The sequence below is a fragment of the Nelumbo lutea genome, chromosome 4 (assembly GCF_056320005.1).
Source record: "Nelumbo lutea isolate HS-2025 chromosome 4, American lotus-T2T, whole genome shotgun sequence".
NCBI classification, from domain to species: Eukaryota; Viridiplantae; Streptophyta; class Magnoliopsida; order Proteales; family Nelumbonaceae; genus Nelumbo; species Nelumbo lutea.
Window position 1 is genome coordinate 28,693,688 of NC_142687.1, and position 16,707 is coordinate 28,710,394.

The following is a 16,707-nucleotide window of genomic DNA, read 5'->3' on the forward strand; positions in this document are numbered from 1 at the left end:
AGTCATCACTTCAGCTAATCTGAATTCTATAGTTTCATGGATTTACTTAAACATATCTTATAGTTTTCATTTTACTAAAACACTCCCTATAGTTTGCAACTTATTTACTTAATCAATATTTTTCTAAAAAGTATTTGTTTTTCCATCTAAAAATAGTGACATGACTATCTAAAGTGAGTGGAAAAGGTTCTAGGGAATGGGCCCATGATTGTTCATCCCAAAAATACCCTAAACAGTTTTTCTTATAAAAAACAATTATGACCAAATAGAACAAAAAAGAGTGGTTGCTCATGTCTTATTAGGAGCAAAATTAGTATTTTTATTTTTATTTTCTTTTGATTAAATTTATTCAAATAAACATTAGAGTCAAAACTGTCATTTTCAATTAAATAAATTGATTGTAAACCATAGAAGATCTATATCTTTATAAATATATTAATCTGAAAATTGTACAAAGGAAAGCCTAAGGATGTAAGAAATGGAATCTAACATTAACTTTTGCCCTTTTTTCCTAGAAATTACAAGAATGCCACATAAAGACAAACCCCTTATGTGATTGAGTTATAATTGCCCCTATGTTATTCGAAAATTACATAACAACTACATATATGACAATCATTCAAACTTGTAATTACAAAACTATCACATATAAGATAAACTTTCCAATTTAATTGACTCTAAGGCATTCAAAAATTACAGGAATGCAACATATAAGACAAATTTACTTTTTTTTTATAGCAATGCCCCTATGATATTCAAAAATTATAGCAATGCCATATATAATTATTTACAATTATGCCATCCTATAAAATAAAATGTCATCCCTTTTCTCTCTCGCTTAATTCTTGCTCTCCTCCTATTCTTTATCCCAACTTTTATTTACTCATTTATTTATTAGTCTATAATTATCTAAGCATTTGTTTATTTAATAGAATTAAATAAATTATTTATAAATCAATAAAATAAAAGAGATTTGACATTGAGAGAAAGATTTTAATGGACATTTATTTATTTATTTATATTATTATTATTGTTATATAAGCATTTATTTAGTTAATACAAGTAAATAAATTATTTATAAATCAGTAAAATAAAGGAGATTTGACATTGGGAGAAAGATTTTAAACCTATTCATAGGCCATGCTAGGCTTTGCCTTTATATCAACAAAATGTATTCAGGCCCAAGCCTGAGCATGGTTGGACCATTGGGCCTAGATCTTAAGCCCAAGCTCGACCTCTATATAAAGCCCCAAGCTAGGCCTATAAATGGTATTTGAAAATCTGAGTTTGAATCCGAGATTTGGCACAATCGAATTGAATTCGGATATGCATTGATCTGATCCGAAAAATATCCGAACCGATATATATATATATATATATATATATATATATAAATAAATTTAAAAAGGAGGTAAAAAATGTAAATAACAAATGAAGCAAACATGAAACATTCGAACCTCTCTGAATCTCTGATCTCTCTCTCTCTGGTCTCCATCTCCTTGTAAACCCTAACCCTAATCCTCCCTTCGCCACTGCCACCGCCGCCACCATCGCCTGAGCAACCACACCAGCTACACTAGCAACTCGACGATTGAGTACCAATCACGGGCCACTACACCTCATCCTTTGCCTCTCTTCAGTTCTCTCCCGTATCTCATCTAATCATCTTCTCCTCTATCTCTTCTCTTTCAAATCTCAAATCATTATCGCAGCCGCTCGAGCAACCACCATCACCAACAACAACATCAGTGATGACAATCGAGTGACAGTAGTCTTGATAGAAACCAACATCACCAACGACAACCATCATCTTCTCCTCTATCTCTCCTTCGCCGCACTGCCATCGTTAGTGACAATAGTATCGACGGCAACCACCATCATCAATGACAACCATCATCTTCTCTATCTCTCCTTTTCCATCGTCGCACTACATCACCGCTCACTAGCCACCACTGCCATCGGTCGATTTCGAATTGAATCGAATTCGAATATTAGTGTTAATAATCGGTTTCGAATTCGAATCTAGCCTGATTCGATTCGAATTCGATCCGTTTATAGGCCTACCCAAAGCCCAACTAGGAAATTGAGAAAAAAGATTTGTATTCTTTATTTAACAACAAAATTGATTTATTTATATTAAATTGACTTTAAAACTAAAAATTTATTTATTTATTATTTTATTTTATTAAATTAAATATATTATTATCCATAAATTTCTACCTAATTTTAGGTAAATCCTTTTTCCTAAAAAATATTAATTAAAAAGTTTACCTTTTGCAAATTCATTTATTCCTATACAATAATTTAGCTTTTGAAGTTGCAGGGGCCCTCCACTAGTGTTTTAGTAAAATATTAGGTTTTAGTAAATTCATGAAACTATAAGAGGGGTTTTAGTAAATGACTCTTTCTCATGGGTCAATGACCATGGCCTATGTGAATGTAGAGTTTTGGGCCCTAATATCAATAAAAATAACATTTTTTAGAACTTTTTCGAAAAATATCAAATAAAGGCAATTCACCTCCTTCCTCCTACGAAACCATTGAACCTCCAAAATAACGAGACTGAGACACTAGTTCAATCGAGCACCGATGAAGGGATGGTAATGAACTGCAACAACGATAGGTGGGCTTTTGACACTACATGCATCAGACCTGCCAAATCTTCAATAGATGCAAACCATCGAATTTAAATTTTAAACTGTGGAGAACTAAAAAGTAAATAGATGCAAAGATAAAGATTGAATCATGACAAACAATCTTGACTTGTATTAGCATCAGAACTTGAATCTTGAATACCCTTACACGAAAGCGAAGATGGATTATAGATAAAACTTAGACCTTTTCATTGTCGAGGTTTAAAAAGTAGGAAAAAGAAAAATCAAAGATAAAATTGAATCTTTGAGAGTAATAAGAGTTTGAATAATTAAACTCTATGTTGGCGGGAACTTATAGCGCCAAACCGAGCCAATGTCAGAATGATGAACAAAAGTCAGAACCAATCTGGGCATCGAATGCTTGCTCATCTACAAGACCTCTGCGGGGTTCCGGTTGCATTGAGCATGAGAGAGGAGGAGTTAGGGTTTTCCTGTGACTGGGAACGAGGTATGTGTTTTGTTTAGTTCTACACTCCCACGCTGGTTCTCAAACTCGCATACATATACCCTCCACTAGCAATAAGGGCCGCCACGTCATTTAATGTCTTCATCTTTCAAAATTACAGAACTCGCCTCTTAACGACACTTCACCGTTTGGGTCCTAAGCACCGTTCACAGTAGAGCAGAGCAGAGAGGGAGAAATCACCTTACCTCTCCCTCTCTTCCCTGCTCTGCTGTGAATAACGAGAATATGCTTTGAATTTGGAACAAGTCAGATGAGGGAGATTTGTTCGATAGTTTAGGAGGAGGAAAGAGATGAATAATATCTGTTCTTATTGGACATTTTTTTTGGAAAATTTAATTTATGCTAAAAATTATATTAAAAATATTATTTTTTATTGATATTGGAGCCCAAAAACTGTCCTCCTCTGCTAGAATCCCTGCTAGAATCCCTTTTTTGGGTGAAGCCATGAGTGGCATAGGGGATCCATGACCCCCTTATCCCTTGAAAATCCCCGTAGTAGCCATTTAATTTTTACATATATTTTGCCCCTCCTACTAATGTTTCCTATCTTTTGGCCCCTATTTGGTCCCACCAATAAAAAATCCTAACTACCATTCTCTTTTCTTAGCTTTGGCCCCATCAATAAAAAATCCTAACTACCATTCTCTTTCTTTAGCTACCACTTGTCATCCCGCCATGCATTGGTTACTCAGGTCACTACTCTCTAATATCCATTTTACTGGTTGTTAGATTAGATCCTTGCCAAATTGCTAAACAACATGTCGTATGGATGGTTTGTCCACCATATCTGGAAAAAAATTAAATGATACTGAAAACGTTACGTAGGAAAAAGTCATTAAATAATGGTTTGCTTGGAAAATAAGAGCATGACTATTCATTTCTTAGGCCGGGTTTGTTTACGGTTTAGATATAGTCCGGTGTAAAAATTCATTCTGCTTCGTATTTAAATCGATGTAAAACTCGATACATGATAGAATTTTGCATGGATACATCGATAATCCTTATAAATATAGGCTTAGTTTACAAAAAGTACTAAAGTTTAAAATCTTATATTTTGTATTATTTTATATATATATATATATATATATATATATATATATATATATATTTGTATTGTACTACTTTTTTCAAAGCGAGCCATAACATCGATAAAATCAATACAGATATTTGCATCGATAAGCATACTTTCCAAATTTCAACGGTTCACAACTTTTAAGCAGCCTTACATTTCGAGCCCAATTACAGTTCCACTGTGACGACCATCTGGCCTGCACCGATCGAACCTAACAACATTTCCACAATTAGATCCATCTGGGAGTTGTGTTGTTAGGTTGTGATTGTGAACCTAACAACATTTCCACTGATCTTTGAACGGAAAGCGAAGGAGAAGAAAAGAACAAAAAAGGGGAGCAAAGGAAAACTGTATACTTTTGGACTTACTAGAGCTTTGAAGTTTGAATGACAGGATTATGACAAATTAACGTTGATCACCAAGTATAAAATCAGAGGAGGGCTTGCTCAATCTCTTACCATAAAGTCGGTCGAACACAAGGTGTGTTGTAGGAGGTGCATCAATCATCTCAAAAGAAAAAATATGGGAGGTGGGACGATCAATGGTGGTTATGTGCATGCCAACACAAACACAGAGGCCTCACTGAAGAGGAGCGAGGTGGTGATTGGACGTTGTGGTGTCCCGGAGGTGACGTTGAACTCTGGTCACAAGATGCCGATGTTGGCCACGGGGACGGCGTCGTTTCCTTTTCCTCCCATTGAGGATCTGAAGAAGGCAATCTTGGACGCCATGGAAGTGGGGTATCGCCATTTTGATTCGGCCGCCTTGTACCAGAGCGAGGAAGGGTTGGGTGTTGCCATTGCCGCCGCCCTGGAGAAGGGCCTGATTAAGAGTCGGGACGAGCTGTTCATCACTACCAAGCTCTGGTGCAACAACACTCAGCCTGATCGTGTACTCCCTGCCATCCAAGAATCTCTCAGGTATTAATTTGTAACTATAAACTAACAACCACCCACCATGGGTGTTCTTGTTCTTCAACAATCGACATGAATGTTTCTTGAGAACATAGTAGTTTGATTCAGGAGAAACAAAAAAAAAAGATTTTTCCTTCAAAAACAAAAACATGTTTTTGTCCCTCTTATAAGTACTCTTCTGAATTATACTAACCCACATTCAGACGGACTTGTCCGAAGTATAAATAAAAATGAAAACAAGAAAAGTAAGCTTATATCTTTTAAAGTCAGTGAAACTTTATCGCCACAGGAAAATATGTTTTTAAATTAAACTAGAAAGTGTAGAGCTTCTTTCCGGTTTCAACCAAAAGCTTGTTTTTGTGGAATTATTTTTATAAATAATATATTTTTTTCGAACTGATTGCTGTGGGGCCCAATTTTCTTGAAATCGGAATACATGAAACAACTCTCTCTCTCTCTCTCTTTTCTGAAGGCCTGAAACAACTCTCCTTGGATACCACCTCTGGAAATCATCTTCATCACCCCCCCCTCCCCCCCAATATATAGAACTTGAGCGCTTAACGTGTATGCTAGCTCATGTCCACACTACTTAATACACTGTAGTTATGACCTATGACCTATAATCCATAATAGAATGATATACAGGAAACTAAAATGGGAGCTCATATATATAGAAGTAAGAATTTGATACTAGATTGTTCATGATTTACTAATGTTTCAGGAAACTAAAATTGGATTATGTGGACTTGTACTTGATACATTTCCCTGTGAGACTTAAGGAAGACATACTTGACATGACCTGCAAGAAGGATGAAATTTTCCCTCTGGATATCAAGTCTGTATGGGAAGCCATGGAGGAGGTACACAAGCTTGGCCTTGCAAAATCCATAGGAGTCAGCAACTTCACCTGCAAAAAACTAACTGATCTACTTGCCCATGCTAAGATCCCTCCTGCTGTCAATCAGGTTAGTCCATTTCTCACCATCACCAAGCAATCCAGACAGAAGCTCAAAGGAGCAATTGTACAGGCCTTGGTGATCAATGCATCAGCATGACCCAAGATCCACTTGACATGAACATCTGGCGGCACTGATTTGTTGCAGATCCTTTTCATGTTCTCTGTGGGCATCAATATGTGTGTCTATGCATTTCATCTCATGTATTGATTCTCATCAGATCTAACTACCATTAATACCGATACTATAAACTCTTCAGGTTGAAATGCACCCAGTTTGGCAGCAAAAGAAACTAAGGGACTTTTGCAAAGAGAAAGGAATCCATGTTAGTGCATATTCTCCCCTGGGAGCGAAGGAGTGGGGATTTGATGTGGTTCTTGGAAACGAGCTACTTAATGAGATTGCTCAAGCCAAGGGAAAAAGTGTGGCACAGGTATTGATAAACTTGCTGTCTGTCCTGGATTAGATTTATCAGGATCCAATCAATTGACCTGAACTTGAACGTTATGTAGGCCATAATTTATCCTAGAATCTCATCTAAAATGTGTGTTTCTTAGAAAGAATATTGATGGTGATTAAAAGTTCTATTTAAACTCTTTGAAAGATCTGAAAATAATGCCTAAATTAGATAATCCATGGACACCTAATCATGGTAGTGGTATTCATCTAATGATGGGTCCTTATCTTCTAAATTTCTGCCATGTGACAAGTTATGAGAGACCCAGACTGCAACTGGTGTTTGTCTCCCCATATCTGAGCTAACCCATTGTTATATTTTCACATAGAAAAATTCTCTATTTTTCTCATTCTACTCATCCTTTTTTTTTATCTTTGGAGTGTTTCTTAAATTGTTTTCCTGTGTTTCAGATTGCTTTGAGATGGGGACATGAACAAGGGGTAACTTTGATACCAAAGAGCTTCAACAAGGGAAGGTTGAAGCAGAACTTTGAAATATTTGACTGGCAGCTGACTGAGGAAGAGTTGCAAAAAATTGCCTCAATACCACAGAAGAGAATTGCAACCATACCTGAATTTGTGTTTCCTGATGGTCCATTTAAGACTTTTGAGGAATTCTGGGATGGAGAGATGTGAATTCTCCATTAAAGCTGAATTTCCTAGTTCCATCCTTCAGTTTCATGTTTTATGTAAGCTTTGTGGGTTTAGTTTTAATGTTGGGGTTATCATATAAAGCCTGCTTATGGAGTTATGGCTTGACTTAATACTTCGTTTTCTTGTCAGAATGGAGAATATAATAAAATAAAAGCCATACGGTGCATTGCCTACTTCATCAATATGTGTAATGCTTGCAAACATTCCTCAAAGAATAAATTCATGATCATTCTTCGTAGTTTTACTGGCATTTGGTTCACATGATGAACTGCCATGATCCATGTAAAAAGAAACTTGATTTACTAGCCTATTCTTGAAATTTGACCTGCCATTAAATTCATGGTTCCAAGGATATGCTGAGATAGATTTATCACCACTACTTTGTAGAAATTATAGAAAAATATTGCAAAGGAGAAAGAATTTACATATAAAATGGAGAATTTGCATAGGTAGAAAATCTGATAAAATACAAAACCAGATAAAATACAAAGATGAGTACAAAGGATAGATCTTACGAGTAATAACAAGAACATTTGTACTTAAACTGAACTGGAGCTATTTCATAAGATCAGATTAGTTACACCTTTTTGAGGGCTGGCCTTGGTGCAACAGTTGGGTTGCTCTATTGTGACCTGGGTGGCCAGGGTTCAAATCTTGGAAACAGCCTCTCTGTGTATCATCAGGGGTAAGGTTGTGTACATCTTTCCCTCTCCAGACCCCACATTGACAAAAGCCTCGTATACTGTGCTGCCCTTTAAATTAGTTACAATTTTTCGGTGATTAGGAGGATAAGGGGCACTTGCATAAATAATGAAGTACTTACTCAACTGAATCTAACCAAAGAATCTGGTTGGTCTCACCCATGAGCTTTGCTCTATTGATGCCATAGCAAGAATTCTGTGACTTGGCAAATTAGTATTTCCCTCTTTTCTCTGTTGGATATTGATTAGGTGGAGCTTGTCTCAATTTTCTTTTCTTTTTTTTAAAGAGCTTGCCTCAGAATAAGTTGCAAACAAAGAACATGGGGAGGTGCAGGCTTAAACAGTTTTTTTTTGCTTTGTAAGTTTAGATGGACAATAATGGTTATTTATGGTACTATTTTATCATTTTATACAATGTATTTAGGGTTGACTTCTATCCTTTCTATTGATGTCTCATGCATCTGAAGATGTCAATTCCTTCCAGGTATGAAAATATTTTCACTCACCCTTGTGTCTTGCAAGGCATCCAACCTTTTGTTTCTTTTGACTTCAATTTGTAGCAAAATTGTACAAATCCTGAATTTGAAAAATTGTGCCTTCTGCATTTATTATGGTTTTGTCTCCAAAATCCATTTCCCACCAAGTTTCTGGGCAATAATACAAGAAACAGATATAAAGGAATGACGGTAGAACAGAATAAAGCAGTGGATCAAGGATCTCAAACGATCAAAGCAGACACCAATTCTACTTGACTGCACATCTAGAGTCAAGCCATGAGACAATATCATCTAGGATGTTAAGAATCCTATCATCTGGTTCCCCTTCCAGAATGGAATGGTAACCTTCTTCATAGAGCTTTAGGGTTTTGTCCTTACTGGAAGCCTTCTCATAAAGAAACTTGCTCACTAATGGATCTGTCACCTTGTCTGCATCTCCATGAAGAACAAGCAATGGGGATGAAACCTAGGGGAAAAAAAACAAAAAGAAGCATGTAAACCAAACCAGATTTAATTGTTGCGTGCTGCTAAATACTGAATATCCTATGAAGAAGTTCTTATTTCGTTGATGAACAAAAATGACACATCCCATACAGCACTAATGATGTTAAGACAACCCTGTTTTGGAATTACATTTTGTATAAATGATAAAGCACTCTAATACTTCTAACCAGAAACCAGTTCTAACAAAAGACATATCATCATGGTGTTCTTTTTATCTAATTCTAGGAATATAAGCTCCCTCTCCCCAGTTCCATGCCTGTTAACCATTCACAATTTCCCTCATATGGTATATATATAGCTGATCAATCCACATGAATCTCATATTCTCTGTAAAGGAAAAAGCATGTTTTGATCGATTCTGGAGTCTACTGGTCAGAAAAAACCCACTCTATCAGAATAATTTTTCATATGATTATCTTCGGGGTGTATTGGTAGTGTGTTTCCTGAATCTGTTGGTAGGTTATCAGGCAACCCATAGGGGGAATACTCTTATGGTAGAGAGAGTTAGAAAATTGAATAACCATAGTTTGGGCATTTCTTGCTTTGGACAATGTCAGACATGTCAAGGAGCTATGATGAATCTTGAGTATGGTGGAGTTATGTCCTAAATTGAGTAAAGTAATAATAATCTGTGCATATCTACATGCTTGCATTGGAGTCTCATCCCTCAGGCAGTTAGGAAATGATAGAGACTGTGCAACTGTCCAAGTTTACTGACATATGAAAATTAAACCTACATGCACATGCATGCCTGAAAGGAAGCTGACCTTCTCCACCTGTGACTCAATATCTTTTGTGGCCTTCAAAAGTTCAACTGCAGTCTTCAGTCGCATTTGATCAGAGTATGCAATCACATTATATGCAGCCTACAACATCAAGGAAAATTGGCATAAAAGTTCACAAACCTATTCACAAGGCTGAGATTGAAGTGAAAAAGAAAGAAAATGACATTCCAATTAATTTGTATCATTCAATTATGCTCTGGTTTCAAAACCGTATTTCTGCACTACTCAAAAATTGGTAGTGCAGAAATAGGAGCTTGATGTTTCACTCACATGTATGCATAAATAGCAAGAGAAAGACTAACCATTTTCCTTTTCCTTGAGTCTCTGAATGACAGATCTGCTATATCTTTCTCTGGGAAGAGCTTTGCCTCAGGAATAACTTTACACATAAAAGTTACTATCTTTAAAACTGCTGGTGGTGGCATCACATCCTCTGCAATCTTGTTGGCAGAACAAAGTCAGAAAATTTCTTTTGAAATTAATGATAAATTCATACGTATTTTCTTTCTTTTTATCTTTTTCAAGTTAACATATTTTTTCCTATTATGGAGCTTGTCACCTAATGTCCACAAGATGATGATCTGCAGTGATCATACTAAGCAGAAACTGATAAAAAGGTCATGATTGCAGAAATATATTCCATTTTACTTAATTATCAATAACAATTTATCAAGGTCTGTATCTTTGGACTATAAAGGCTTGATAAAAGGACAATTACCCAATGATGGTTAATCAGGGTCTTGGGAGAGGTAGACTGGATATGGACCTAACCTTCCATTCTTTTTTCTTTTCTTTTTTTTTTTTTTGCACAAAGTGGCCACTCAGAATTCTCACACTTTTCAAGCTCAAGATTTTATAATTGCACCAAGTGATGGTCCCTCCTATGAAGGCTTGATCCAACAGAATATGTAGACAAGCATGATATTCACTCAAATAATGTCAACTATATGACTACATTTTTAGCACAAATTTACATCTAAAGACATTCCCCAATGCTGCACACCTTGATATGGTAATGGTTAAAGTTCAAGAACATAAATCTGAAGAAAAAGGGATTATATGTGTACTAACTTTACCATGCTAATTTGCAATTTGAATTGCAAGCTTATTAGCTTATGCCTGGTAAAACCTTAAAAACTTATATCTGTACTAAGTTCCACTATGATTTTCCACCACCTGTTTTTCTATATGAGATTTTGAATTCCAATCAAGTTACTCTTCCTCTGGATGGATTCTATACTTGGCCTTTGATTAATTCTATGAATTATATATTTTCTTACTCAACATATAACATGTATTGAGGGCAAGCTTTCATTATCTTATCAAGCAGTCCCATCTCTCTGCATTATTTTCCAGTTTTATTTAAGATATTCATTGCCTAATCTGAGGCCATGGATTTACTAGGTGAAAGATTCACAGGAATATATGTTTACCAAATTGTTTTGCATATTATATTTTAATGTAAAGTGATAACTGGCTCTGGGTCATGTTTCAATATTCTAGAAAGCTAGCATAATTGACATCCCCAATAGAAACCTTCACGTTGCAAACCACTACATAAAGAATAAAAAGAGACATTGGAGACAATGTTAAAATGATCTTTTATGGTTTTATTGGTGTGCCTTATAGTAATCTTCTGTCTCTTTAGAGGAACAAGGAATAACTGCATTTAATTTACTTGCAAGAAATTATTAGAAACACGTACATGTCTCCAGAATGATGTTTATACTTCGACTGTATGATGGAAAGAAGCAACAAACTGCATATCTATCTTATGCAATAAAGCCATAATTGTCATCTTAAGGCAACAAAAACATAAAACTATCCTTGTAAATGCATGGAAACAGACACAGAAGTAATAAATTCAGAAAAAATGGCATAAGTTCATCAAAACTCTGAAACACTAAGCACCCCAAACATTGTTTTGCGATCCCCCCCCCCACTTCAACTCTCTTGAATTTCCAGATTCAAGCACATTGCCCCTGACCCACTAACAGGGGGGTGATAGTGAAAGTAAAATTACAAAATTGCCCACTCAATATTTTATGGGGATGACAGTAACAAATATCAAAATGATGAAAATAACCATTCTGAAGCACAAATCATTCTCAAGGCATTAATGAAACAATCATTATCAACACATTCTGAAGATGAACTTTGTTGAAAAAAAGTTCAGAGGATCATGTGGGAGTTAGGGTTGTAGAAAAAACAAGTTAAAAGGGCAGTCTCATAAAATAGGGTTTTAGAAACATTTAAAGGAATATCCCATGAAGTTAATGATGGAATGCTTACAGCAGGGGCAACATGGTGGAATCCAGAAGTTCAGGGGGGTTTCTGTTGCAAAACAAAGTTCCGGGGGGGGGCTAAGTGTCACTACCTCCTAAGTATAAGGTGGCTCTCTGTAATTTACCCTAAAATAAAGATACTTGTCCAAGGAATAAAAAAAGGAAGGTTCTATTATAATTTATAACCATTAAGCAAACATGTACTACGAGCACTGATGAGCTTACTTTGCACATTGGGGCAACAAGAACAACTCCATCCCATTCATCTGGTTGCTTCAGATGAACCTTGAGAGAAACAGCTCCTCCCATGGACTGTCCCAAGATGAAGTGAGGCAACCCATTCAATTCTGGCCTTCCTGTCAGTTGTAGAATAAAAAAAATACAATCAATTCTAATCTTCAGCAGCTGAGTAAACCTATCGAAATAGTGTGACAACACCCACATCTGTGACTGTAATAACATGAATATGATTGAGATAATGAGACTAATGAAGAAAAAAATTGTAGCTTGATTAATATACCTTTGATGTTTCTGTAACGTTCAAAGACATCATCCACTAATTCGTCAAAATCTGGGATATAACCATGCAATCCTTCAGAGAGGCCGAAGCCCAGGTAGTCCAGTGCATAAACTCCATACCCAGAAGAAGCGATTCTCTTTGCAATCCCTAAAACTCTGAAATTCTTATACATCTCAACTCATATAAGACGTCAATTAATTCTTAAATCTCAGAAGTACTAGAGAGGATTCAATGACGCAATGCAGAAAGAGATAGAATCACGAACCCTCGAAGAAGAATGTGCAAGTACTACCATATCCGTGGCAGAAAAAAAGAGCACCCTTAATTTGAACACTCTCCTTGGGCAACCAGCTCTTGCAGAAAATTTCCAGGCCTCTTGAGTTTCGTTCATACCACTATACCAGCCCAAAAAGCAACCATCTAATTGAATCGAAGTTGTTCCAATTTAAGAGGACAACCATATGGTAGTTGCAAAAAGCAGCATTTCTTACCTCCTCTGTCCTTATCCCAGGTGGAACCGTCTACCCGCCAATTCATAAGAAGTATAAAAAGGGGTACAAAAATGATCAGTTCAAGATAATTCTAACAATCTAACGAAACTACAGTCAAGAGGCATAACAGAAGATTCTAAAGAATGTAACCAAATCAAACGACCTTAAACAAGATGTGGTCGAGCTTTTGCTGCACATCCATGAAAGCTGATCGAACCCGACGACGAGCAGGTGCAAAGTCCATATTCTGCGAGGCAATTGAGTTCATCTCCTCACTCAAGCTTTCGATCGTCGATTTCTTCTTCGCAACGATCGCTCCGCAAGTCTTTGGAGTCAAAACCGTTAAATTTCTACTCGCTCGTCGAGAAAAATTGGACACTTGACAAATTCTTGTATCTCCGATCAAATAATGGGAGCTCCGGCGAAACTGAGGTAGTTTTGGTGGTTGGTATTGGAAGGTGAGAGAGAGTTCCATGTCTGAGAGTGCCAAAAAAAGCCGTGCATAAGATGATTTGTCCGCGTTCTCAGGCTTGTTGATGCTTTTAATTCTCTTCGTCTTCGGAGATTCAGAGTTCAGACAGAGAAAAAACTTTTAAGTGTAATAGGGCAACTTTTGGGATTTAATATCAATAAAAGTAATATATTTAAAAAATAGATTAATTTTTTAAAAATAATATAAATAAAGAAAAAATATACTGTTCATTTTTTTCTTGTCATTTGTTCACAGAGCCGTCGCTCGCCACCGCCGTCCGCTGCCTCCGCCCCCTTTGCCTCCGCCTTCGGTAACGTTGCCAGAGATAGCCGGAGGCAGAGGTGGCGGCGGCGGCGGCGCTGATGGTCATTCCTTTGCCCGCCGCCACCGCCACCTCTGTCTCCAATCATCTCCGGCAATATTATCGAAGGCGGAGGCGGAAGTGGCGGCGTTGGACAGAGAAACCATCAGCGCCGCCGCCGCAAATCTCCGGCAACGTTGCCGGAGGCGGAGGCGGCGGCAGCGGTCGGCAGTGGCAGGTGGCGGCGGACGGATGGTCTGATGAACAAATGCAGGAAGAAGATGAACATTGTTTTTGACCTTTATTATATTATTTTTAAACAATTAATCTATTTTTTAAAATTTTTAAATATATTACCTTTATTGATATTAAACCTCAAAAATTACCCTTATAAAACCCAAACTTTTACGGCTACCGTCACATTGCACGTTGGTACGGATCCACGGTGGAACGAGAATCTGAAAGCCGCCCATGTGCGGCATTTCGTGTTTTTTGAGTATGCAAAATTACGAAAAGAACCATATGCGCCAATGGGTCGGTTCGGTTCGGTTCGATTCGGTTCGGTTGCAGAAAGCTGAAACCTATCTTGAGTCGCTTTTAGATGTTTGAAACCGAAACCTACTTTGAATGTCGATTCTGGCCTTAATGGTTTTAGGGTCAATTTCATGGTCTACCGATGGAATTTGTTTTTTATTTAATCTTCCATTCAAGGAAAATAAAAAGAAACATTCAATAATAATAATATATAGTTTAAAACTTATATTAATATTTTGGAATTTAATATATAGATTATCATAATATATTAATATATGGTTGAAAATTTGTCATTATGATTTAAATTTTATAAATATTACCTTTTATATTATTTATTATATACATGCAATTAAATATTAAAATAAAAACAAATGATTAAATCACTTAAGTAATTTGATGGTCAAGTGAGACCATGGCTTTTGTAACCATGAGCGCTTGAACTCAAATCTTTAAATCTTTAATAACTATTTTGGAGTTTATTTCAAGGCAAGTTTGATTCTACCAAGGCCAACCAAGGTTGCTTCATCGGGTTAGTTTAGGTAGGGCAAATCCCTAGACCTTGGAATTGACTTGGGTGGGGATCGGTTCCAAGAATTTGAAACCAAACCCTACCCTGTAACAAATTAAGTATGGTTGGTTCAAAGCTGATTCAATGTCAATTCCATTCGATTCCAGGTAGAACCTACCCATTTGCTCACCCCTACCACATATGTTCCAATAAACATCACTTACGCTGGTTAGCTAATAATCAGGGCAGGGGTCCAACCATCCAAGTTCCAAACAAGGGAGATCATGAACATGGTGGAAGCTGCCCATACAAATACATGGATGATCATGGATAAGGCTGGGGTGGGTTAACACCTAGGACAAGGGGCTTAATCTAAGCCATATATGCCCAAACTCGGCCTTGCATAGGCCCAAGCCAGGGATTTGGGCTTTGGGCTCAGTTTAGGAATACAAAATATAAGGATTTGCACTCTATATATTTGTATTTGTACAGTATAAATATAAAATATGTGCAGTACAAATACATACAAAATACAAGGTTTTGCATTCTACACATTTGTATTCATACTCCTTCCAAACTAAGCCTTAAATTCTAAAAATATGTTAGACCTGGGTCCTGTAATGTAGGCTTAATCTTGACAATTTTTGAGTTTGGCTGGACCATGCTAGGAATAATCAGAGCAAGGGTTAGTTGAGTGTGATAATTATTCAATGGGTAGTGAAACCAATGATAGTGTTCCACACCAATAATAAAATACAAGAGCAAGGTTTGGCTGAACATGATGGCTATTCAGCAGGCTATGGAACGAATGATAAGGTTCCACGCCAGAATTTAAATACCTTAACACCCACACCTTTTACAATGGGGCCCATGAATTTATTATTGGCTTGAAACCTCATCACTGGTTCTACAACCTATTGATTCAGCTAATCCGAATTCAAAATATATGGGATCCGCACCTTTCATAGTGGGGCCTATGAATTTATTACATGCATGGAACACTATCATTGTTTCCACGGTCCCCTGAACAACTATCCCTTCAGCTAATCCCAATTCGAATAATCATGCCAAACCAAGAGAGGCAATGTCCTAGGTTTTGTTTGATACCATTGCGGTTTGTACTAAAACGTTTTGGGTTTATTAATACAAATTGTTGAGATGTATTATCACATCATATCAATCACTTCAGTTAGAAAAATCATTTATATAAACATGATGTTTCAAGTAAAAATAACAATTTGTATTGATCAACCTAGAAGATTACATATAAAAAAATGTACCTCGCCAATATATATTGATTAACCCCAAACAACCAACAATGGTATCAAAAACAGAGTTCGGATCTGTTCCTCACAAAGCGTGCCTCAGGCAGATCTCACACCACGTTTATCTATGCATCTGGAACATCTCCGCACTTCAAAATATTTATTCATGGTAAAATCAACGCATGACTTAAACGTGCTGTAATGTTGGTGAGGTGCACTCTATGAGGAGCAGATCCGAACTCTCAAAAACAACCCTTAGTAGTTATGAATTATGATCAAGCAGAGGAACATATTTGTTCCTAGAAATCATTTTTTTGCTCAAAGAAACAGATAATTTGCATTTAATTATTCAATAAATAAGAAATACAATCGAGGATTTTCCTTCCAAAACTCGCAATGCGAAAATTTTGCCACTGGCAAACATTGTACCTCGAAATCTACACATTCTCTTTAGTCCATAAATCATGCATTCAGCACTGTTATTGTTACATGAAGTTTATATGGACACATGTCAAGCAAGGAGAACCCTGTAGACACTGGACAGCAGAAACTGTCATGAAATGGAATCTACTCTTCACAGAGCGCACCTCACACAGACCTCACAGCCCCATCTCATTGTGTATTGAGAATATCTCCTGCTGAATAAGAATAACAACATAAAGGATGGGAGAC

General features: G+C 36.7%; 2 protein-coding genes across 3 annotated transcripts; one reads left to right on the top strand and one right to left on the bottom strand.

The window, feature by feature from the left end:
• The first annotated feature begins 2,823 nt into the window (after positions 1-2,823).
• LOC148854845 (non-functional NADPH-dependent codeinone reductase 2-like) lies at positions 2,824-7,350 on the top strand. 2 transcript variants are annotated; one of them, XM_088985551.1, is made up of 5 exons: positions 2,824-3,102; positions 4,586-5,112; positions 5,828-6,071; positions 6,322-6,495; positions 6,930-7,350. In XM_088985551.1, the coding sequence occupies exons 2-5, from the start codon at positions 4,715-4,717 to the stop codon at positions 7,152-7,154; spliced, it is 1,041 nt and encodes a 346-aa protein (XP_088841677.1). In that variant the 5' UTR covers positions 2,824-3,102; positions 4,586-4,714; the 3' UTR covers positions 7,155-7,350. The 2 variants fall into 2 exon arrangements, with proteins under 2 accessions (XP_088841677.1, XP_088841676.1); XM_088985550.1 differs by lacking the exon at positions 2,824-3,102 and having other exon boundaries at positions 4,298-5,112.
• Positions 7,351-8,454: 1,104 nt separating this feature from the next.
• LOC148854846 (caffeoylshikimate esterase-like) lies at positions 8,455-14,015 on the bottom strand. The gene is made up of 8 exons (XM_088985549.1): positions 13,119-14,015; positions 12,956-12,985; positions 12,730-12,859; positions 12,465-12,611; positions 12,170-12,300; positions 9,962-10,099; positions 9,642-9,740; positions 8,455-8,836 (listed from the first exon to the last, which is right to left on the bottom strand). Exons 1-8 carry the CDS (start codon positions 13,428-13,430, stop codon positions 8,618-8,620), a joined length of 1,206 nt encoding a protein of 401 aa, XP_088841675.1. The 5' UTR covers positions 13,431-14,015; the 3' UTR covers positions 8,455-8,617.
• Positions 14,016-16,707: the final 2,692 nt, after the last annotated feature.

Bases quoted from the DNA above. Each gene is read 5' to 3' on its own strand.
- LOC148854845 (XM_088985551.1), top strand. From the start codon at position 4,715: ATGGGAGGTGGGACGATCAATGGTGGTTATGTGCATGCCAACACAAAC. The intron at 5,113-5,827 runs GTATTAATTTGT...CTAATGTTTCAG, and splicing joins GCCATCCAAGAATCTCTCAG to GAAACTAAAATTGGATTATG. The intron at 6,072-6,321 runs GTTAGTCCATTT...TAAACTCTTCAG, and splicing joins TCCCTCCTGCTGTCAATCAG to GTTGAAATGCACCCAGTTTG.
- LOC148854846 (XM_088985549.1), bottom strand. From the start codon at position 13,430: ATGGAACTCTCTCTCACCTTCCAATACCAACCACCAAAACTACCTCAG. The intron at 10,100-12,169 runs GTAAGCTCATCA...TCTGCCAACAAG, and splicing joins TTGTTGCCCCAATGTGCAAA to ATTGCAGAGGATGTGATGCC. The intron at 9,741-9,961 runs GTTAGTCTTTCT...TTGATGTTGTAG, and splicing joins ACTCAAGGAAAAGGAAAATG to GCTGCATATAATGTGATTGC.